The following is a 25,701-nucleotide window of genomic DNA, read 5'->3' as shown; positions in this document are numbered from 1 at the left end:
GCTCATTTAAGGCATCTATGAACATGAAGGCAGAAGTACCGAGCCCCGCGGCGGCATCGCCGCCTCTTCAAGCCCTTCCCACCCCCTCCCCTGCGCACACACACACACACACACAGACACTCGCTCGCTCACACACGCACACACACTCACACACTCGCTCACACACGCACGCTCTCACGCCGGTTTCTCCGGCATTTCTCCCCGCGGCGCCGGCCCCATGGCTCCCCCCGCGCCCTCCCCAGCCCGCTGCCGCGGTGCGGGCGCTGCGGCGGCTGCTCCCGTTGCAAACCGCCCCTGAGCCGCAGCGGCCCCCGGTGCTCGCCTCGCCGGGGGCGGCCCGGCGGCAGCCCGCCCCGTCGTGCCGGGGAGCGCGGGCTGCCGGCTTCGCTCCCCCCGGCTCCGGCCACGGCGAGCGAAGCCCACCCGCGTCCGCGGCCGGCACCGTGAGACGAGTCCGCGAGGCCCGGGCGCATGCGCGGGTCCGGCGAGCCGCCGTCCCCGGGCGCCCAGCCCGCCGCTACCGGAGGGGAAGCGAGCGAGGACTGCCGGCGGGGCCCCGCCGCCGACACCGTAAGTACCGCTCGGTCCCGCCGGGCCCCGCGCCCCGGGCAGGCGCGGGCTTGTCTCCGGTAGCCGCGACCCCCGCGCCGCAGCCGGGGCCGCCCCAGGTGCAGCGGGGCGGGACGGGACGGGACGGGCGGCGCTGCCAGCGGCGGCCCCCGCGGCCGGGGCGGGCGAGGAGGCGCGTCCGCCCTCCCCGGGAGGAACCGGGGGGACCCGGCGCAAACGGCGCTTCCCCCCGTCTCCCGGAAGATCGGGAGCCGCCAGCCGGCAGCGCCCCGCGCTGGGGCTCGCACCGCCCCGTCCCTCCCCACGGTCCCCTGCGCAGGGCCCGGGTAGCACCGGGACGCCCCCGGCCCCGGGAGCGAGGGCACGACCCCGCCCCGCGGGCCCGGCCCCGCCGCCGCCGCCGCTCCCCGGGGCGGGATCGCGCCCCGCTCCGCGCCGCCTCCCTCGCCCCAGCGCAGGTAACAGCTCGGCTCGGCTCCCGCCGCGCTCCCAGGGGCCTTTCCTCCTCTTTTAACGGATGAGGAGGAAGATAAGGGAGCATCCATCACCCCTCGCCGCTTCGTGAGGGGAGTCGCGCGGCATGTCCGTTCTCGGGGCCCTCGGCTCCCCTGCAAAGTTAGAGATGAATAGCAACAAGCGAGTGTTTCCACATAGACTCTTCCAGTACCAGCCTGCCAGATCATGCATCTTTGGGTGAGAGAGAGCGAGAGCTCTTCCTGAGCTCTGTCATTAGTTAACGTCAGTAGGTAAGAAAAAGCAGGTAATGAAAGTTGGACACAACTGCAGAAAGTGAAATGAGATTATCTTTGTACATGCCAGTAAGAATTACAGTAATTCAATACCGATGTAATTTACTTGATGCAGCCGTTCCATTATTTCATTTTTGCTGTTGAAAAATGTAAGATCAAAACTTGTCATACAGTGCCATCAGTATGACGTAACGGCGAGGGGTCTGCTTGTGCCCCTGTGCCCATTGCACAAACAGAACATCAGCTTCAGCACTCCACGGAGCTATGTGCCGTGGTGCCGGTTATGCTATTGCTATACGACAGGACCGAAAATCAGTAACCACTACCTCAACTAAACGAAGCACCGAAATCACTATCAGCTGGGAGAGTCCTAGTTAACCTAGTAGTCAAATTAACATTAGGAGTGTCGTGTTAAAATCAGGAGCGTCTTTCTAAACTAAGAGCGCTTTCAAGCCAACTGAATGTAAAACTAGCACTATGTTTTATAAAATGCTCTAAGAAGAGAGAACAGGTACTTTATTCCCCCTTTAATTTCTTGTCTACCCCTGCCCCCAATCAATACTTATTTTGATATCTTTACTCTGAGTCCCAAATAGTTAATCATGGAAGAATCGCCTGGGCTGTTACACACCTCTCTATCCCTTGGAAAGAACAGTGCACATTTTTCAGAGTGAGTAGTGATTTTTGAGGGCTCAGCTTGAAGTACCAGAAAGGGGTTGTCAGAGTTTAAGGTTTGTGTGTCTCTTGGAGCCCAGGTCACAAACTCATGAACCTGAAGCACAGGCAACTGCCAGTACGCAGTCATTTATAAAAATTCATCTCTGCTTTTTGTCACTAAAAGTTATCCCGAGGAGGCAGCAGGTCTTGGAAATACTGCAGAGTCCTCCTAGCATTCAGAAGCAACAGAGTATTCTTAGCTAGAGGTTCATGACTCTTAACTTTCTGTTTACAGGCATGTTTCAAAATTTGTCATAGCCAGGTGGAGCAAAGAAGTCCAGAGAGCGGCTGGACCGAAATGACAGTGTGCTAAGTCAAATTCTGACCTTACTTCAGCTTTAAATTGATTTTGGTAATACTCCTCCTGGCTGACACGGCTCCATTTGGCACTATAGCCGAGCTCGCGAGGCAGAGGGCAGCTACCGCACTGCCTGCCCTGCCAGAGCAGCCAGATGCCAGCATCGTACAATCTGAAGTGAATCGCAACAATCGGAATCAATAAGAAACAGTATGTGAATCACTATTTAATGCACTCCAGGGTGAGTCATCCCGATTCAAACCAGCTTTCAGACCAGTACAATGTCAGTCAGCTCCTCGCACAGTTCGATGTGAGTCAGATCTCAGCACCGAGTACAATATGAAATGAGTCACCGACCGATACAGCGCCATGTGACTCCAATCCCCAGCGCGAGTTGTCAGAGCTTCTGTGTGATACGAGTCACTTCATAGTACAGTAAAATGGGCTTTTTGGAGACCATTCATAATTAAGCACGATGCAACTAAGCGCTCAGTAGGAGATGATGGGAGTGAGCAGAGCAATCTGCTACGTGCACCGGTTTCACTGTTTGCATAGTAAAGAGGTTTGTAAAATATTAGGATGAATGAATTTTTTTTTTTTTTTTAAAGCGAGCTGCATAAAAATAACTAGAAGCAAATACTTCCTCTGACATTAAAGCTAGCCAAAGCAGGGCTGAAGCAGTGGTAGAACTCCCAACATTGGAGAAGCCTGGGGTTTATTTTGTTTGGTTTTGCTTCTGAGACAGCTGATCAGCCAGTGTGAACTGACATGCATCCACTGAGGCTGACTCCCCCTGCCACAGAAGAGAAGGCAAGGGATGCCAACAGTCTGTGGTGTGCAGAGGAGAAGGACTTGACACTGATTTAACTTAATTGCAGTTTGCAATGACCTGGTTTGTGAAGGGACTCAGCAGGAGATGAAGTTATATCCATACTTGCATTCGTACTGCTCCACTGGCATAGCACCCACATAAATGGCTGGACCAGAGTGACAGGTTGCATTTGTTGCTTTTTCTGTGCAACTAGTAAAAATTCTCACGTCTTTCCCATATTACAGGAGAAATAATGACAGAGAGTGACACTGCTAATTGCATGTTAGAGTAACATTTTCAGTGAAGTCTCTTGTGATAAAATCCAAAGTAAAGAAATACTTTAAAATACTACCAGAGGAGATACAGGGCATCCCTCTAAAAAATAAAAAAAACACCCGCAAAAATCCCACTGAAACCCCAAGTAAGTACATTTCCTAACAAGAAAGTCAGATTTTACTCAGAAAAATACTTCAGTGCAGGAAGTTCTCTGCAGACAGCAGACTGATCTGGTGGCCAGATGTGCAGCACTGAATAGCAAAGAAAAAGGAGCAGAAGACATCTAAGCCCTTGGTAGAAAAAGACCTCAGTTATAAGTGACATGATCAAGGCACCATTACCTGTTACTATGTTGGTGTGATACATTTTCAGCCATTCCTTTTGAAACGTAAAGCAATGCTTTCATCTGAATAGATGAACCCAGCTCCTCTGAGCTGCTGCTTCTCTAGAAAAATGAATTAAATAAAACAGGTAAAGGCACTCAATTTCTGGACATTTTACATAAAAGCATCCCAGAATTGTTATTTAAACTCATAGAAGGATACTACTTTCTCTTGCAATTTTATCCACTTAAGCCTTTGACAGACTCGGGCGCAGCCGTGACATAAGAAGCTGCTTTATTCTGGGTGGCTGCCAGTCTCCTCTCTGCTAACCTCCGTCTTGCATTCGTAAACTCTCAACCATTTCAGTCACCCCACTACAAGATGCCAAATCTCCAATTACACAAAAAAACTTCTGAAAAGCTCTTGCTCTTAACTCACTAAGTGGGCAATCCAATAACTATGCCTAAAGCATGTGCATATGTGTGGGTGAGGTCATTAACATATGTTATAATTCTTCTCTATCTAAAAGAGTACACTGCTTGATGCAGAAAGCCTGTGTGTCAAATTTGTCAATGAAGAGGAAGAAGCACGAGCATTAAGCTTCCTGTTCATATTTCACTTGACAATAAACTGCCACAGGCTTCAGTGGGAGTATATTGCAGCCCCAAGTATTTCTAAATTAATAAAAATACAGATTCAGAGACTGCCTTTGAGCTTGGCCCCAGCTGCAAGCCTCTTAGGACATTAGTAGACAAGGACGGAATCTCTTTCTTCCAACGCACTGGTATTACCATTACTGGGGGGATCGAAAGGGAGAGCAGCAATTGCGAGAGTTACGTACCTTCACCTAAAGCTCGCTGAAACCAATCGGTGGTTTTCACTGTTTTAATGGAGTCTGGATCAGGCCCAAAGTATTTACTGAAAAATAACTGGACTATGATGATCCACATCTGTGCACTCACTCCAACTGGCTGTCAGCTAGCGTTGCAGCACAGGGCTTCACAGGCTGTATGGCTACTGTGAAAGCTTCGTGCTGTGGCCACGCAAATTGGACCCCAGCACAAGTTAAGGCTTGCACACCTGCCTAATTGTAACGTGTACAAGGAGTGCACATTATGTTTAAGTAATTATGTTTAAGTAATAGAATCTTTGCACTTTGAGCTGAGAAAATGCCATTGTGCTTTACCATAAAATGAGGATAAAAGTATAAAAGCTTTGTCTACAATCTTCTTTTCTATGTATTCTTGTGTTTGGGGATTTTTTTATTTGGTTGGGGCTTCGTTTTTAAATTTGACATTTGTGGCTTAGATTTTAAATATTCCTCCTTTGGGAAGGCTATTTTCTTGGCTATCTTCTTCTCAGCCTTTCTACTGAGAGATTAGCAAATACTATAAATGTTACAATTAAGCCAAATATCATCTGAGGTGCTTTTAACCAGGGAAATAATTTTCATTCCTGACCTTCACACTCCTTTGCGTTCATAAGGTTACATACAGAAATGCCTAATAATCTGAATGTCAGATAGGCATGCCTTGGAGTGGAAAAGGTATAACAGACATACTTACTCCAGTACCTCAACATCACTCTTAAGGCATCCAGTAGTTTTTCCACTATTGTCAAAAGTAGCTTTTCAAATGCTTGCTTAAATCCCTGAACTTCTTTTTTAAAATTACCTACTAGCATTCAGTAGTAATACGAGCGTGTATTTTTTATATGAATCATAGATGCTATCTAGCTGGATAAGAAGCAAGAACATGTGCCGCTATTTTTGCTCTATTTTTGGTTCATTGCTTTTTAGGGACATTTTTATAATGGATTAAATTTGTTGTTACCGTTATATAGAGAACGACCTCTCTCTCCCTTGGAGATCCAGAAACTCCGCACCTAGGCATCTGCATAGACGCTACATTAGATTGACTTGAAACAGTGAACCAACCAGAGACAAGCTGTTCAACTCAACTCCTACTCCCCTTTCTCAATTAAGTCTTTGACTAATTGGTGCTCTCCATGCGGGATTTGTCCAGGCAGGACCCGCTGTGCCTAGACAAGTTTCTTTATGTTTCAATGTGTTGATTAACATCTGGAGTGGAGAATGTGGCCCTTCCAGAGACTCCAAGGCTGCAAAATTGATCCAACTCTACACAGATTGCAGGTAGTCAGAGGAGACTTGTAAGTAGCCAGTCACCTGTAAGCCGTCAGAAGAAACTTCCTGCAGATGCAGAAATGATCATGTAGGACAGTCTTTTGTACACAATTTAGGTATTTACGAGATGTTTTGTATGTAGCTCAAGTTAATCACTAGGGATGGATCATGCGTGTGCTGGAGCGGTCCCGAGGAGCGTGGGCCAGCTGGACATAAGAACTGCGCAGTAAAGCACAGTTCAGAGCGCCTCATCTGGTCCAGCCAACACCACCACTACAAGGACCTCTGCAACAGAAATTCCTGTTGCCATTTGAACACTGATTGAGTGTCCTGTTCAAGGATTTGATTCCTCACAGTGACTTGGTATTAGCAAAATCAGATCCAATTGACTACCCACTAAACAGCAGAACAGCACCTTTTAGTCCTTCCCTATCCATATGAACCAGAAAGTCCTATTTTTTCTATTAAATTATGGCTACCAAGCCCTCACCAAGTAGACGTAGGTGTCTTTGATAGTGCTGTCATTACTTTGGGCAGTCAAACTGATATAATTGGACATAGAGATACATTTCATGTTATATCCAGCAATTGGCTAAAACTGTACCCAGGCTGGGGTTAAACAATGCTGGAGATGGTAGAGGTTAAACTCCTTTGGTTAAAGGTATCTCACCTCATTCCATCAGTACTCTAAAAGCACTTTTGGATTCCTTAGAAAACATGTACAACGTAGCAGTCCATCTCCAGTTTTTAAATCCCCTGTGTTTTCTTCTCAAACCCATTTTCAAAAAAGGCACATATCTGCTCCAGATGGTGGAGACAGAGAAGGCAGACCCCAATTCTCAAAGTGCAGAGAGCATCCAGCACAGAGGGTTCTCACACAATTTGTTCACTCTCGTAGCACCTTGAGAGGTCTGGAAATCTGAAAAGATAAAGGAGGCACAGGGAGTTTAGAGCAGTGAAATTTCCATTTTGGCGTGAAGGAGATAGCCAATCAAAAATTGCTTTTCTTTCTCTAGGTTTATTCTTCCTCAGCAAGGCAAATTTTGGGGTATGGATCTCTCTTGTAGTACAGCAACGTAGTAAGGCAATAGGGAATTAAACAACAACAAGAGACCAAGAAGCATCTGAGGTTTTTGAAATCCAGGTGTATTAGGGGATAAACGTGTCACAAACTAGGTTGATGAATCCCTCCACTGGGGCTCAGAAATAAGTTCTCCTCTTGGACCTTCCTCTTACCTTGAAGAAGCAATATAACCTTGCCTGAATCTTAAAGAGGGAAAGCACTAGAGCTCAGTGTGACTACCCAAGTGACTTAAAAAAAAACAAAAACAAAAAAACCCAAAAAAACAAAAAACAGAGCAGCAATTTGAGCTTGAACCTGTGAGATGTTGGTCTTCCTGAACTTGCAAGGACCTCAATGAGAATAGGAGGAGAACAGCATCTCATAGGTCTGAATCTTTAACTATTTAAATAAATATATCTAAAAATCTAAACATACTTAAACTACCTTAGAAAAAATAAAAACATTCATCTCTAAATTTACGTTATAGTCAAAACAGTAAGAGTTCTCTCAAAGAATAAATACAAAACTATTCAATTGGAGGGGAAATAGAGAACAATAGTTTATGCGCACTGATACACATTCACCCTCTGTATTCTCTTAGTAAGATGGAAAAAGTCAGTTTCAGCGATCAGATGAAACTCTCACTGTTTGTAACCACCAGTGTAAATGCATTCAGGAAGCAGAGGAAAGATTTTTAAACAAAACATGTAGACAAATTTTGAAGGCAGGCATTTCAGACAATGCGTAACACCTCTGCTTAGCTCCACTTGGTATTAAGTCCAACCAAGATACGAAGTTACTTTTCCCTGCAGCATAAATACAAGTACCAGGTCAGATCCTCAGCGGGTATAAATCCCCTTGTCTTCACTGGCCCTAGCGAAGTGAGGTAGTTTTTCAGCAGTTGAAAATTTGATGCACACTACCAGTAATCAGCATTAATACTTCAAAATTGAATGTACAAAAACTAGGATGGAATTTTCTCTCATCACAAGATCTTGATGTTCCAAAGAAAACATCCTCTTTGTTGATGGACATACTTATATTTGATTGTCCAGGGAAATAAAACAGAAAATACTTGACACTGGCCAGTAAAAAATCCATTTAAAACCAGATACTAATTGCATGCCATACAAACTGAAAACCTTAGAAAGAACACCTCCGTCTTGTTTTTATTTCAGAGTGTCAGCTGACCAAATAAGCGACTGTCCTGGGAGGCTGGTGTGACAACAAGCTGTATTTACCGATTGCCATTTTCAAAGTGCACACCTGGTCATAAGGAACAGAATATTTTGGCTGATGGAAGAACATTTGCACTGATGTTTGCAGAAAATGCACCTAGTTTATTCATTTTTTTCTAACTGCATTATAAAATTTCTCTATGAGGAGAAATCTGTCCAGTTAAATAGCAGGTTCTTTCCTACTTCAATGCCACATTGACTAAAAAAGAGTCTCCTGTCAGATTTGAGTGATCTACCTGACAGCGCCAGGTGTAGGAGGATGGCTGTACACCTTGTTTTCCTCAGGAATGCACCCTGTTTTCTACAGCCAATAGCTTTGAACTATCGCTTACCCTTGAATGCACTTACTTTTATACACTCTTCAGCTCTCAGAGCGCCTTGAGCTCCAAAGTCTTCCAACTGATTGCTACAACTCATGTTTTCCCTGCCCACAGCTCTGTACATGCATTTCTCTGCAACATCATACTACTGGTTTAAGAAAACTGAGATCATTATTTAAGCATCACAGTCAGGTTGTGGGGACAAGTTTACGCCACCTCTTATGCTACTTATGAAATGCAGCAGCTGGCGAGGGAGCAACACCCATGTGCCTCCTACGCTACTTCCCCACTGCACCACCTGTGGGTCTGCCAAATGTATTCTCAACTAGGACAGGGAAAAAAAAACATTTAGCTAAACATAAGTATCAAAATATGTTTAACAACTTTAAGGTAAGCTATTAGCTCAAAATGCTGTTGATGATTCAGATTTTTTGTTATTAAAACAACCTGATCACCCACAATATCAGTCTAGAAAATAAGGAAAGCCTTGCAAAATTAGCAGTCACACTTCCACTGGTTTTGATTACAGTTGGTTGAAGCTCTTCAGCCTAATACTGTGGGATAATAAACTTGAAGAGGTCGCCAGTCACTGGCGCCATGTCCTATAGCAGTAGGATCCACAGGTGAATAATTCTTCAACTAATATATACTGTTAGTCTCATCATTGATGCAAAGAACACAGGCACTAGATTTTCTAATTGGTTTTACACCTACTGCATGACCCAGTCAGACCATCTGATGTTCCTAAATTAACAACCATGACATTATATGAACAGAAGACCTTTTTATTGAGAGGTCTAAAAAAACCCTTTCCTTTTTGCCTGTAGACCTAAAATCTACGGAAGGCAAAAAAATAGCCGCCTCCATTCCCACAGATCTGCAAGTCAGTCAAGCAATTGTTTGAATTGTTGCTAATGTGGGTTGTATTGTAAAGAAGCAAGGAATTTTGTAAATTCCTACAAATAATATTCACTGGAGTTGATAAATCTACTGTCCGTTGCTGCACATAGCACAACTCAAAACAGTAATTCGAGCAGTTGTCTGGAAAGGCTCATTACACAGCTATGGTGGCTGCAGCAAGAAGCAGCAAAGAGTGATGGAGAACTTTGAAGATCCATAGTGAAATTCTGGATATACCAGAGGTAGCAGAAAAACAACTACAGACATAAAGTCAGGCTTTTCAGTTTGCATCCCATTAGTGGCTCTGTCATTAGCTCACTGCATGATCTCAGACAACTTGCTTCATCTCTATGACTTTTTTTTCCATACACCTTCGAAGACCATTATACTTCCCTGTGTACAGTCATACTCGGATAGTCCCAATGCTTTTCAAGGTACTTTTCTTTGAAAATGAATCCTTAGATGACTTGCACAAACTCAGTGTCTGTGCCTTTGCCTCTATTCCAGCCAAGGTGCAGTTTATGGGAGAGCAAAAGCAGCAGATAGGGAGCTCGTGATAAACTTCTTATATCAACATGCACAGCTGCAAAATTGCAGGGTTTGTGTTTCCCTGGTTTACCTTTTTTTTTTTAATTACAACTTCTTCTTAAAAAGCAAAGAAATCTAGAAAGCCAGTGTATATCCATGAATATACATATGAAATTATGACATATCCTTTACGCAGAGCCTATGACTTACTGCGTCTTCAGGCCTCGTGTCTGGTATGACATGGTCTCAGTACGATCACGATTGGGATGTATATTTGCAACAAATGTGCTGCAAACGTAAACATTTTAACTTTATTTTGCAATTCTGGTTAGAGGATGAACCACAAAAAAATAGACTTTTAATGCAAGACATCCACTTGTCCTGCACATTAATCACTCTTATGTGGCCAAAGGGAGTTGGTCCAGGTAGAAAGGTATATAGGACGATGTGCTTGATGACAGTTTCGTTTAGAGCCAGAGCTGCATTTAGAAAAAAATAAAAAGCAGGGAAGAATAAAGTTAGAAGAACAGTGCTGGGATGGATCACTTACTCATTGCTTGTTCTGTGAACCTGGACCAGCCCGATATGTTTTTGTCTTATGGGTCTCAATACTATCTATGCCAAAGGAGTTTCTACAGCTTTGTAATAATCTGCACCACTGCTCAGCTCTCTACCTTGCTATCCTATAAAATCGAGCCTAGGTTTTATTTAGCCCAAGCTAACTCATTATTTATCTCTGAAAGAAGTCGAGAACAATAGAACATCATAACCTTTTATTGACCAGAAGATCAACATGCTTATCAGTTCCCCTTTCTAGATTAACAACCCAAACTCCTACAATTTTTCTGCGTAAACCTCTTGTTAGATGTTTAGATAGATGCTCTATCTTTCTTGGAATGTGATAGCCATAGCACTTGCACAGAGGAGTACATTACTTCCTGTACCTTACCACAGTATTCCTGCTAATACACTGCTGAAATTCACATCCTAATTAGTTTGTGATCCATTCCAAACCTCTACTGAATGTACAATATGACTGTCAATTGCCACAGGAAATACATGCACGATAATCACTAAACAGCTCTGTAATTCAAAAGCTTGGGATGTCTTTAAGCCAACAGATATATTCCAGTCCTCTTTCTCTTACTTCCCATTACTCTAATACAGCTCTGCTATCACGAAAGCATGCTTTATCTGCTAAAAATATCTTTCAAAACAAATCATCACATAAATGACCAAAAACTACTTGCTTATTCAATGAGAAAGTTTATATACATCTGCCAAAAAATGAAAATGCATCATTTAATCTGGAAAAAAAAATGTGTCTTGAATGTTTGTGTTGCTCAATCCTTCATTTTCCATAAACTGTGAGAAATCATGCAATGATGAACATTCATAAAAACCTATAGTACCAGAAAACTTCTAAGGTGTATGATTCACAGGTGAAACAAAGAACAGAATGCTGCTGGGCAGTTTTTGCCATACAGCTACTTACATACCCTTCCCTGGCATTAAAGATGTCAAAGAACAATTCTAAAGAAGAACCTGAAATGGTAACAGTGGATCCAGAAAGACTTTTTGAATTAAGCCACAATGGGATGAGATGGGGAGGAAGAGGGCGTTCTTCCTATTTCCACAGTCCTTTACCTTTCTCCTTGGAAAAAAAACACACAGGAACTAGCTTTTCCACTCAGACCAACGTCAGTTCAATTGTAATATGGATTAGAGGTATGAATGTGTGAACTAGCCACATAAAATATCTCAAAAGTAAGACTGGATGGATTAGGATATATAAACTGCACATATCTGAATCCAAGTTACATTCTTCTAATCAATAATAACTGTTACTGTCCAAAGAAGCCTGAAATATTGTTAGATATATTATCATTCCAATAATGCTTTATTTGCTACCACTTTTTAATCAAGGTATGAAGATGCTTTATTTTAAAAACTATAGGTATCCAGAAATAAATTAATATTGAGGGGTTCGTTCTATTCCTATGAATCTGAAACTCTGAAGGAAAGAAACCAGAATCAACAAATGTATTCTACATTTCACATTTATTCTTCCACATTTTGAAACAAGAAAGGTGGTGGGTTTTTGGAAGCTAAGTTCTTTTTCCGATTTTCTATTTCTGGGCATTTAGGTATTGCTTGTCAGATTAGGTCTACAGAGTTACAAAATGGGTTATCATTTCTATCTGTACTGTTGTTCTTATATTTTATTCCTCCTGCAAATCAGGTGCATCTTCTGCTCAGCATGTCGTGCATTTTTCTCTTGGGAGAGTGGGTGGTTCTCACAAAAACAAAAACTATTAAGCTCTGTAAGAGAGAAACAAATTCAGCAGAAAAAAAATCCAGCACAATTTAATGTTACATTCTGCTAAAATAATCTCCTTTCTTCTCCTGACACTTCTGTCAAGTCTGTGACAATGTCTGTGCATTCTCCCCCAAGTTACAACAATAGTATTTCCTAAACCTGGCTAAACATTTTAGAAAGGAAGCTTTTAACCCTCCAGCATTCAGCTCATGAGATTTTTTTATTGATAATTTAGTATCAGACTTGAAACAAAGAACTCAAAATCTGCAGCAGCTAGTTTTAGTTCCCCTACAATTGTCATGGCCTCAAAAGAAGGCTTAGCAACCTGAAAAAACCTACACACAAAGGGATCTCACGACACAGGAGGATGACTAGTTATGCATCCAAAAATCAAATACAATCAAGATGAAGACAGACGTACTCATCTTTGTACAAGCTGCCATTTCATCTATAAAGGACATCTGTCACTTAGGTATGGCACAACCCTCAGCATAATAAGGAGAGCATTAAGTGCTGTAGAGCAAGTCTGAAGCTTGTAGAGAGATAGGTCAGAAAGGGACAGGGACTTCAAGGGGACTTGTCATTTCATTAACACCACTTCTCTGCACAATCTGCAGAATTCAGGCTCCAAAAAGGTTTCCTAGACCAGTGCAAAAACCACAACCAGTGCTTCCATCAAAAGGTGTTTCATGCTGTCTTCAGCTGGGGGAGGTGACCTGCATGTTAAATCTTAATGCTCTACAGTCATGTGTTTTCTCCAGAAGTAATTCTTCATCTTCAAAGAAGCACTTGATTCCTTCTTAAGAGAAAAACATTTTAAAAAACCCCGGCAGTCAGGCCTATAAGGGACAGATAAGCGTTGGCCCTTCCCCTTTGCTACACGGCAACCAGCAGGTTTGACACATCCTCAATACTCGCCAAAGGCCAGATTTTCAAGAGAGCTCAGGTGTCTCACTCAAGCATCACTAAGCCTGTGCGTTGGCTAATCAAGAAAAAGGGAGAAAGAAAAAGAAGAAAGAAAAAAAAAAAAAAAGAAGAAAAAAAGAGGCTCCAACTACCTCAATTCTGTAACCTTTTCTTTAGGACTGACCTTGAAGTCAAAACCTCAGGAAACCGTTTGCAACTCCGAGGCTTATATACCACTGTCCTAAGAGCTGCAGCTCTCCGAGACCCCTCACTTCCACCTTTTGCTCTCTCCATCACTGCTCTCTTTGTATTCCCACCCATGTGCAGAATTCATTAGCCACTTGCCTTCCATCACAACACTTAAATAAAATGAGTGAATTTTCCAAAGGATTCAACGCGTAAGAGCTGTGGGGGAAAACCAAGCATTTAGCTTTTCAGTTCCTTTGGAGCTGTGGCCTTCAGCAGTTCTTGGTTAGACTTTTAAAGCAAATAAAAGGGGAAAAAAAAAAAAATGTTTCTTACTTCCCCCTGTTCTCTTGCTGTCTTGCAGCCCATGGGATCAGAGCGGACGGAGATGCGCAAACGGCAGATGTCTACGACCCAGGAGACCCCAGGCGCTGCACAGGCTCAGCACAGCACAGGAAATCGAGGGTCCAATGCCTGCTGCTTTTGTTGGTGCTGTTGCTGCAGCTGCTCATGGTAACCCCTCTCGTTCAAACCTCTGGGGAACAGAGTAGCAGGGGAGGGAGATAATAGCCAGCGCATAGGACAACATAAGCCAAACAAACCACCAGTGTAATTCTGCAACGCTGGGACTAGGAGAGAGAATTGTGCTCTACTACTAGACACAACCTTCTACTCCAGTTTCCTCTTTTCTTCCCTGCCATTGAAATAACAGATTTTTTCTAAAAATCTCTGTAGTTTCTCTGTTGTACTTTTGTTGTCAATACTGTAATGGAAGGTCTGTTTTGTGCAGGACTGGTCCTCCTCAGCCTTGAGCTTCACCAGGGCTTCAACTAAAAACTGAAAGCAATACCAGAATATGTAACAGCTTTGGATTTAGGACTGGGACTTAACAAGCAGCACAGACTGTGTTAAATGGAGTTAGGAGAAGGTGGAAGAATTTGTAGGTCAGAAAATGAGTAGGTGCCCAGCACTGTTCTTTTGTTTTGAAGGCAACTATATCTGTTGTGATTTAGTGTTGCCAACTCATGGCACCTGCAATTCATACGAAGTTAATCCTTGGGATCAGAGACTTTTAAACATTGTGGGTATTTCCTGAAGATAAGCAGTTAAGCAGAATGTAATTCAGAAGAACTGCTGTTACAAGGTATTAAGGAGGAAAATTTATCAGGGAAGCAAAGCAAAAGAGGAAAAGGAATCACTCGATTCCTTAAATTAATTATGTCTCTCTCTTACCAGCTCCTCCAGATCCAAGTGATTTTATTCAAAACTGAAGTAAAGCTTCCCATACTCAAAGTCCTGTATCAATTTGGGCCAAGTGTTAATTAATGGGCAAGACCAGAACTTGCATTGAAATAAAGAAAAAAGAAGTCTTAAACAGCCATAGGACTTCAACCAAAACACAGCAAGCTGAGTGCTTCTTATAAATGCACTATCCACCACATAAACACTTCAGAGCAAGCAAACCTGGCACTGAGAAGAAGGGAAGAAGTCATAATAACCTTGCAGCCTAGGCTAGGAATCTATTCCACCATTATTTTTTTCCAACAGCAGCTGGTAGCAAATGCTTTGGAGAACATCATTAGAAGGCAAGGGAAGAGCAGGCTGATCATTCCATTGCTATTGGCACTCTGCTCATCAGAAACCAAGATACCCAATTCTGCCCTCTCTAATGCAAATAGTGAATATTTTGCAAGGACAAAAGGCTTGCATTTTTTTGCAAGATGCCAACTACTCTGGCTCTGATCCTACCAAGCTTTTCAGCAGGTGCTTAGGGGTAAACAAAGGTAGAGTTTAAAGAGACAGTAAGTACTGTGCCTGTACAGCATCAGAGTTTGCTACCTTGCAGAATGGCATCTATGTTAAAGCATCCCATCCAAATTCCAGTGTCATCTGAGCAGTTGTCCAGTGCAATCAAAGTGGCTCAGTCTAGAGCTGCACATTACAGAAACACACGTCTTTCCATAAAAGGAAAAAATAAGGCACATTTATCTACTAAGTCAGAGTACCTAACATTTGCATTTTATCTTTTAAATTGTTGATAAAGTGCTTTTTTGCCATTTTACCTGATATTTTCCAGGATGCTCATTTTCTGTGCACCTCACTATTCAAACAATTCAAAGAAAGCAATTTACTCAATAGGGTGTGTAAGTACCCAAATTTCATGATGCTTTGAATTCCTGTTTGCATTTCAGAATCATCTGGGAAACCAGTACAGGCTCCAAACAGAGCAGGTTGTTTTAGCTTTAAAATAATTTCTGATTTTTTTGAGAACAATTGTTTTCTAGTAGCAAGAAATGCAAAACAAACCGTAATTAAGCTATTTATATTCCCTATTCATAGAGCCTTTCCTCAAAATAGCTCAAGTACTTTGAACAGAAAAATTATGAATGAGAATAAAAATAACAGTCTACAGGAGTCATGCAGCTGAGCTGCTGAACATCCAATATTCAGCATACTCTTAATAGTAGATTTAGAATAAAGAAATAGTGAAATGGCTCGGAGCCTGTGTTCATTCCTACAGCCAAAACTGAAGCCTCCAGCCTGTTACTCTTCCAGATCCTGAGCAGACGCAGTATTGCACTAGTCTCTTTTAGTTGCCTGTACATTTCTAGAGAAAGAGCCTGCCTGTAAGTCATTTTCTGATGCATGTCATGTTCTCTTAAGGAAGCTTTTGTTACTTTTTATCTTTTTCCCCTTTTGTGCATTATCCTATGAAGACTGTAATCCTTTCTATTGGATCTGTTGGTTCCCCTCAATCCAAAAATAACTCTGACAAGCATATCACTTCTTGTCTGCCTGTGAGGAAATACATGATGTATCAGTTTTCATATTAAAAAAAGGCCAGAATCACTGGTAAAAAGGGTAGTAAAGGACTGAGACCTATACACCCCAAAAGAATAGAAAACTAACATTACTTGCTTACCTTTTTTTTCTGAAAAGGTGAATTGAAATAGTTCATTGATGTATTTAATGTATGGTTCAGATGTTGCAGAGAAAAAAATGTTTGCACTAACTGCTCTCCAGCTTAGCAACAGGAAAGCTTCCCTACCTCTTCAATGCATGGATTGCCTTGGCAAAGAGAAAAGCATCTCATCATCTGTTCTGTATTGCTAACCTCCAGCCATTCCTCAAGCCTTAAAATGTTTCAATTCTCCATCCTCCAAGAAGGTCTCTGCAGATTATGGACTAACACTGGAAAGAGCAAGAGAAGGAAATAACCAGTAAATAGTAAGGCTGCAAATAAGACAAAGCCATGAGTTTAGAAGGAAGAAAGGAAAGAAAAATCAACTGGTTTAACAAAAAGCCTTGCTAGTGATAAATCAGATTCTTAAGAACTAAGGCAACAAAACCGTTACAACATTAGCATTATAGAAAGGTAAGATATAAATGAAGAAATTTAGTTTGATATTTTCCTAGAAGTTATAACAATTGTATTGCTTTAATTCTGCTGGTGGACCCGTTTCATATAAGTTACAGGTTATAATTCACTGGGACCTCTTCCTCTTGACAAATTTTAAGCAGCTTCACAGATTGTATGAATGTATGTGTCTGTATGCACATGCATTTCTCACTAAACTGTGATAGCCTATGAATTGGAACGTAGTCCCCATTCCCTAAAAGAAAATATGTATATCCTCAAATTCAGTCTCAAAAGAAAAAGAATCATCTACAACTACAAAAGGAATTTTTAAAAACTAGTTTAAAAAGGAGAGTTATTCAAATTAACATTTGATAAAAGCAGCAGGAGCTGACAGCTCCCCCCTTCCAGGGGACATGAAAAACTCTCTCTCAGTCATCACTAGTGATGCCAGCAAACATTTATTTTTTCTTTAATCTACAAATAAGCTAATACTCTTTTCCACTCAGACATACTCAAAACGATATTCAGCAATGGTGTATCTGCTCTTTGTGCTCCAGGCCTCACGTTTTGAAGCATATGCTAGCACGTTCTTAAAGTTGCAAACAATTACCACACAATCTGGCTATTATCTATATCTGAACTCTGAAAGATGCTTACACTTCCAACACACAGAGAAGTGTCTAGCTTGCTTAAAACTTGTGCTCCATCTTCTGAACTCTGGCTTTCTTGTAACATAGTATCACCATTGTAAGTCAGAGTCTTGGCCCTCATCATGCCCTATGGATATAAAAAAATAGCCAAGGAGAAAAAACAAGCCCAAGAACAAAAGACAAAACAACCAACCTTGTAATATAACTCACATAAACCCAGTGCATCAAGTCTAACTTAAGTAAAAACATTATATCAAGCATACACAGCATAATAAACATCAATGGAGAATAGATTTGGAATGTGATAAAGGGTACTCGTGTATACATATATGTATACATATATATCCCACAGATATATATACACACTTATGTATACACATATACAGGGACTTGATGATCCTTATGCGTCCCTTCCAACTCGAGATATTCTATGAATCTATGATCCCTGTACAGAAAGCCTATGTGATACAGTATGGAACAGAGTTCAGCTACCTTAAACTTTGCTAGGTTTATACAACTGTAAAACTAATGTCAGAGTATAACTATGGGTAATGTAGCTCCTGTTAGGTTCTGTCCTTTTAGCCTATTTTTTTTTTTAAATATCGGAGGAATACGTTCAGCCTTTTCCTTTATAAAGCTGACTAAAATTTTGTTTGCTACCTTGCAGTCTTACTGTTAGAAATCAAGATGAAGAGAGAGCAAGGAGAACATCTCATGAACTCCAAGCAGAGGGTATTCCAAACTGCGAGGAAAGGTATGGTCTTTACCAAGTGCTCTGTCACAACAGACAGTTGTTTGGAAACAAACCCTAACAAACCATACTAAATAATTTAAAGTGAATTACCTAAAATATGCAAATAACTACTATTATCTATTTGTCATTTATGCTGAATTTGCACCTGTCTCTTACCTCCTAAGGAACCAAAGGTCTGATCTATAATCTTCTACCTTATTTATATGCAGCATGTACCCACATCCCCACTTCCATAACATGGCAGATCAAAAACAGCATTATAAACAGTCTCTCTTTTTTCTGAAATAGTTTTTAAATACATCGTGTTCCCACCCAGCAACTATGTAAAAAGCTAACTGGCAGCACTCAGCCTTACAAAACTAATAAATATAAAGAGGAGCTCAGATCCTCCCCAAGAGTCAGGCAACTGTCTCTTCAGAATTGCTCAAACAGGTAGGAGCACCTGTAAAACTGTAATAGACAGGAGGGTACCTTTTATGGGGTTTGAATCATTGCTTCTTTCTGCGTATTTTCATTCCATTTTTAACAATGATTCAACTATGCCTATTAGGTATAGAAAAAATGCTTAGCTGTTGCAGAGGGACGACTTTGTTGCAATTACTTTGAGCAGTAAACTGCAATTTCTGCATCAAAGTGCTGGCAATCATCTGCATCTGAGCTTTTGATAAGCACACTTTCAAAAAGCATCTTATAAATATGTTTACTAGAGTTTGCACTTGGGTAGTTCCGCGGAGGAATTAGAGCCCCCTGAACCTTGCGATTTTGTTCCATCGTGATGGCAGATACCTCCTGCCAGCTGCAAACAGCTTGAGTAACAATAATTCATTTCTCTCTTCTTGTCCTCTCCTTCCTCCTCAAGCCCTGCTCCTACTCTTGAAGAAGTAAATGCCTGGGCTCAATCATTTGACAAGTTGATGCTTACTCCAGCTGGCAGAAATGCTTTTCGTGAATTTCTACGAACAGAATTCAGCGAGGAAAACATGCTTTTCTGGATGGCCTGTGAGGAACTAAAACAAGAATCCAACAAAAGTATCATTGAAGAAAAAGCAAGACTAATTTATGAAGATTATATTTCTATCCTTTCTCCGAAAGAGGTATATTACTTTCCCCAATATATTCTTTGATGCTGCTTTGCACAGTTAGTTCTAACATGTGTTTAAAGCTACAACAATACTCAGGGAGAACTTCCGCCCCCCACATTCCACTGCCATCAAGTAGAGATTTAGGGGAAAAAGGCAGACCCATCGTTGAGGTGAGATGGTCAAAACTACTTTCACTGGCTGTAAGAAAGCTCTTCCTATGCTACCATGGCATGCTGATGTGAAGTCTTTCATTTGAGGCACAAATATACAGATGATCACTTTACCTTGTTCAACTTAATTTGTTAGACAAATCAGTTTCTTTTTCTTTTGCACTAGGAAGGGGCTGTGTGCATCTCTCCAAAAGCACAGTAACCACAAACAAAGTGTTATTTGCAAAGCACAAATTGCTCAAAGAGCAGCTGATAAAATATCGCATAGAACAAACACACAGACTCCCTGAAAATTTTCAAAACTACTTGTCACTTTGCTGTTAGCAAATATGTCAAGTTTCAAAGACACCTCAGTTCAGTTTGAATATAATCCTGCCAAGCAGGCTGGAATTTTAAACCTTCCAATATCCTTGCAAAACTCAAACTTAATTGTTTGCAGTGCAAGCTATACTTATGTACTTATAAAAATGCTGTTTAAATCCAGTCAGTCTATTCCAGTAATACTAATATCTTTCTACAGACACTAGAGGCTTGCAGAAAAAAAATGACATTACTTGTATGTTGTATGGAATCATTATAAAGCCATACCTGTGGTTCGCATCAATTCACCCTCCTTTTTAACAGGAATTTGATTAAGCAACAGCTTCCCAGGCCCGCGTCATACTGCTTACTCCAAATGCAGTCTCTTTACAACAGCACTAACTCCCAAGGAAACGAACTGTCACAAAAAATTACAAATCCTCTCTACTACGGAGCAGGAAGTTGGTCTGGAAATACTCCGCCAGTCTCTCAGGTTTCAGTAATAACAGGATTGCAGGCAGCCTTCTTCAAAGTCAGGTCGCCTCAGTGAGAACATTTCTCTATCCATACTCAAGATATTACTACTTCCAAATTTCAACACAGTCATTTTTTGCCAAAGTATATTTAGCAGTTTTTACACTCTTGAAGGACACCAGCTGAAATGGTTAAAAAGACTGCTTTTTCAACCAATAAAACAAACCTAAAAACCCACACGTACTACTCACGACTATTATTTACGTGACTTTCTATTTTAATATGCAGGTCAGTCTGGACTCCAGAGTAAGAGAAGTTATTAACCGAAATATGCTGGAACCCTCACAACACACCTTCGATGACGCACAGCTTCAAATTTATACCTTAATGCACAGAGACTCCTACCCACGGTTTATGAACTCTGCTATTTATAAGGACTTGCTTCAGTCCTTATCTGAAAAATCCATTGAAGCATAGAATTTTTTCTTAAATGTATTTATTTTAAAACAAACAGAACTCTGGGATACACCAATCCACAGGGAATTTAGAATTAATCAGTCATTTACCTGAAAATAACTCAGGCAAGTTCTACTACAGACTGAATGACTTAAACCCGCACAACGCTCTGACACAATCAGCTAACTTCAGTTTCTGATTGAATTCAGTGTTACTTTGCAAAAGAGAATGAAGAGAATGAAGGGAAAATGTTGTTCAAAAAATGCAGTATTTTTTCAAACACAGCACGCAACTCAGATGCAAATCTGTTACGACGTTATGTCTGAGGTACAAATGTCAACTGAGCACGAAAACTGAATTTGATTTTTAAGTGGAGTGTTAGAATTTTCTTGAAAACAAAACCAGTTGCCCCATCCACACTGTGACCAAAATGAAAACAGTACTGTCAATATCTGGGTTACACTAGACAAAATTTCACATATCATACCTGGCACAGGTACAATCCACTTGTCTTGGTATATTTAATGCGTATACGGTGCGCTAATGGAAATCGGTATGGCAATCTCAAGTTTATGAAAACTAACGGTTGAAATAATGTTGCCTATAAAAATCTTTTGCTGAAGAATTGTTATTTTACTACTGCAGTCTGCTGAAAGCATTTTTAAGTGCGTATTGTTGATGTTTATAAAGTTAAATTATTTACTTAAGAGGAAGAAGAGTCTGGGCATTTAAATTCCAAAATAAAGCACAAGAATTCTCACATATTCTTCTCTCCCCTCAGTAGGTAGATGTAAAAACCCTTCACTATTCGCTCCTGAGAGGATGGCGGTATCAACCATCTTGGTTTTGTACATAGTAAATTCTCCCATTACCTGACAGATCTTGTAAGGTTTCTATTATAGATACACACACATTTAATTGACGAAGGAAGCTGGAACTATTCTGTTCTGATACAGCGCTATTTCAGGCTGTCCGAAAGAAAAGCAACAGCTCTATCCACTAATAAACCACGTTCATTTACAGTATCCCCAAAGCATTACACTTGATTTCTGGTCATATCTCAAAATCAGTAATCACAGGAAGTACTAGGAAGAAAGTAAGTTAAATCTGCATAATCTGTGTGTAGATCTGTTATTAGAATAACTTTTTTATTTTAAATGACAAGATTCACTACAATTCCACTGTATTAAACTTCGGAGTTTATCGTGGACTTCCATTGAATTGTATTTTTTCCTGCACATTTATTTAAATGAACCAAATGACACATATACGTAGGAAAAGGACATATGGGGAACAGAAAGAAAAACAGTACCGCTAGAAGGAAAGAACCAGACAGGCATAGTTCAGTGACATTTAAGGTAGCTTTTCAAAAACCTACTCTTTGCCTAATCCCAGCACTATGAAAAGGACAAAATGGGGACTTTCTCTGAAAAAAGGAAATGGGAATAACAAGACAGAATTTAGGAGATCAATTAATTGTTTCCTCAATGCATTGCGCAGGAGACATGTTCTCCCCTTACTGCATTTGCATTATTAAACAAATAATGATGATTAAACAAATAATGAGATTTTTCATTACACAGCACCGCAGGAGAAGACCTAACACACGTTAAGTTAACAATAGCTATGCACCAGATTCCATCATCTCTTTCCAAAAACAAAACACTATTCAACATGTCAGCACAGAAAAGTAAACCAAAAAACTTAAGAGACAGCAAATCAAAGTGCTTTTGCCCTCTGTAGCACAACTCTGGATAACTAAGTTAAGAGGAAGCCCTTCTATATACCACTACTTAAGACACGGTCCGGTTAGCAGTTGCCACTGCTTAACGCTGGTTATCTCAGCTGAATTTCTAGTAAATGTACCCAAAGCACTACCAATACAATTTCAGTTTACATAAAGTGTTACATGATAGGTAGTAACTTCAACAAAACAAACTAGATATATCGGTAAGGCAGCATTCATGGGGAGCCAGCAGTCAAACTGATGATGCTGTACTTGTTTTAACCAGGGTGGGTAAGAGTGCTCTAAAACTCTAAGTTGACAAAGTAAGTTTAACTAGGTCAACTTCAGCTTGCTGGAAAGATCAGATGCACACATCAAAAAAAAGTTCAAAGTGTGTCATTTCATGAAACGGAGGATTTCATTTCTTTTAAGTTATCTCTCTTCCCGGCAAAGATACCTCATTAAGAGCTGGAAGACAGACCAAACACTTGTACTTTATATCAAACAATATATTCTATTATTCTGCAAGAAAAAGAAAGAAAAAGATGCAATGAAATTAAAGGGGAGAGAAAACTATATTGGTTTGGGCAGCTCTATGGTTAACATCAGATTATTAAAAGAAGAAAATAATAATTTCTAAGCTTATTTTCCATGTGCCACAACTTCTAAGCAATTAAAATTCTCTAGGTAATTTTCATTTTATTTCTGCATTACAATATGCTGACATTTGCAATGCGCATCTTTCCTGAAAAATCTTAATAGATTTTAATGCTGTGTTTTAGGTTTAAGCTTACACCCAACACCAATGGCAGAATGCTGGGTCCCTAGATACCCTGAGAGTATCTTTTAAAAAACCCAAACAACCAACCCACTCCCCTAAATATCTTGTTATTTTGAGGCTGTTTAATGTTGGATTTAATTGAAGGGGGAGGACACACACAAAAACCCACCCACACAGAAGACAGGTTTTTAACGACATTTCATTATTATATACTTGCTTATTGCACAAACTTTTCTCAGGACAAAAGTGAGTTGCACTGAAAAGGAAAAGTTACTATAGACAAGCTGTTACATGAATAGCAGGAGAAAATAATAATATTAACACAATATATTATTTATAATTCATCAAGTAAGATATTATCACAAAATCAATTTATCCTAGCTTGAAAATAAGCATGGTTGGTTTGTCTTGGCATTTATCTAACTGCAGGATATCATTAAGTTCTAACAACTTTCCAGTCCACTGGCATTTTCTTCAATGTCTGCACTCCACAAGCCAGTAACTCCCGCAGAACATGCATACTGTTAAAGACTGCTCTTTTCACCAGCCTGCTAAGCAGTATTAAAATTGCATGGGCTCCTTCAGCCAACATATTCTGCTTTACACTGACCTTTAAATTCCAAAGTCATTAGCACAATACAAACAAAGAAAAAAAAAATGTTTATATACATATCCTGAAGGGCTATACTATATAAAGACAGATTAAAAATTATCACACAAACATCATGTATTTATGCACTTTCTGATTACAAAGGGTATCTGAAAAAGAGGAAGTGATGAGAAAGACTATCACAATGTGAAGTAATTTTTAAAAAAGTTTACTTTAAACAGTACTTAAGAACGCACGTCTTCTGCCATGAAAGGTATCAGTATGATTTCAATGACATTAATGAAAGATTTCCTATACTAATGTTGTAACTAAATTAATCCCAAACCTTTTAAAATGGTAAAACAATTCAAGATTAGTGGTGATCTAGTGAAACAGAAGCTAATATACAGCTGTATGAAATTGTAATTAAAGAGGTGAAACTCCTCAAGTTTATTTATATGAATGACTACTCATGATCCATTTCAAAAAGCATGCGTTGGAAAGGTAATACAACCACTTTTTGCAGAATGAAGACTTCATGTTGATGAATTTAAGTTCCACCTAAGCTGGTATGGGTTGTAAGTTTCAATTTAAAATTCACGTGTATGACCACAAGTGGAATCCTGAACTCTGGATAAAAAAACAGGCACTTCCTTTGCAACGCCTAGAAAGTGGGCTTCAAAGTGGGATTCACAAAAGCTAAGATCATTTTAGAGCAGATATTTACCTTCTGCTTAGTGCTAGTCAAAAAGAATCATTCAGTACAAGATATTTTAAAACCCACACTTTCTCCTGAGCAAGTTAACAGAATTATATATGAGGAAATGTTTTCTAACAAAGGATCCAGAAGCTGTGTTTTCTGAGCAACAGAAACCTCTAACCTTCCTTACAGATGAAAGATGGCATCCCTAAAGATCATAGAATCATAGAATCATTAAGGTTGGAAAAGACCTCTAAGATCATCGAGTCCAACCATCAACTCAACATCACCATGCCCACTACACCATGTCCCTAAGCGCCTCATCCACACGTCTTTTAAATACTTCCAGGGATGGTGACTCTACCACTTTCCTGGGCAGCCTCTTCCAAGGCCTGACCACTCTTTCAGTAAAGAAATTTCTCCTAATGTCCAATTTAAACCTCCCTTGGCGCAACTTGAGGCCATTTCCTCTCGTCCTAGGCCATTTCCTCTCGTCCTACACACACACACACTTTAAAAGGAACATCGCCCCCTCTTTTTCTCAACTAGATCAGTGTAAAACCCAGCTTAAGTTGTAGGGCACCTATGTTCAAGTCTCTCTTTCGTCTGAGAGGATTCAAATGTCCACAAATGTAATAAACAAACCTGCTATTCTTGGATGGGAGAGATTCATCATCAGTTCTGCCGGCATGTTTCACTGCATAAAATATCCCAAGGTATTGGGTCAGTCGTAGCATAACTGCAGCTCAATAGATAAGCCAGCCAGCTGGGGAAATGAGATACGGTCCCAGGCCCACCTCTACATTCTTCTCCTATACAACCTTCAGACTTTGCATCCTCTCCAGTAGAGGAGGGCAATTTCAGACAACTGGGAAAACCCGAAGCACCTGTTGAACAGAGGTGCATCCAAAGCTCACTACTGGGCAGTTTTATTTTTGGATCTGGGTAAGCAAAATGAAGCATGAACAGAATTTAGGCAACTATGATCTTTTCTGGATCTAGTTCTTGGACTTCATCTTTCACTATGAGAAAGAAACTGTTCTTTTTACCTCGGGGACAGAAGAGAGAAAGGGTGAAGGCTGTTGCCCAGCCATAAGGTGGGCATTTCCCATTAGGTGAAACAACGTTTTAACTCCTACTTGGATACACCTTGGATACATCATAGAAAGCGCGATCGCAGTTCTAGTTCTTTTAATAAAGTCCACATATAATTCGGTAAGTACAGAAAGACAATTACTATATTTTCTCAAAAGGTAATTCTCCTAAGTGTCACAATCAGGCATAAAGATTAAAGGACACGTAGTGTGAGG

At 40.7% G+C, this 25,701-nt stretch overlaps 1 protein-coding gene across 1 annotated transcript; it reads left to right on the top strand.

Moving 5' to 3' along the window:
* The first annotated feature begins 471 nt into the window (after positions 1-471).
* Positions 472-24,301, top strand: RGS20 (regulator of G protein signaling 20). Its single transcript, XM_075141852.1, has 5 exons — positions 472-570; positions 13,713-13,861; positions 18,027-18,113; positions 18,973-19,207; positions 20,428-24,301. The coding sequence occupies exons 1-5, from the start codon at positions 472-474 to the stop codon at positions 20,614-20,616; spliced, it is 759 nt and encodes a 252-aa protein (XP_074997953.1). The 3' UTR covers positions 20,617-24,301.
* Positions 24,302-25,701: the final 1,400 nt, after the last annotated feature.

Source organism: Calonectris borealis, chromosome 2 (assembly GCF_964195595.1).
Source record: "Calonectris borealis chromosome 2, bCalBor7.hap1.2, whole genome shotgun sequence".
Classification (NCBI taxonomy): Eukaryota; Metazoa; Chordata; class Aves; order Procellariiformes; family Procellariidae; genus Calonectris; species Calonectris borealis.
The sequence above is the reverse complement of the archived record's forward strand: the minus strand, read 5'-3'. Positions and strand labels throughout refer to the sequence as shown.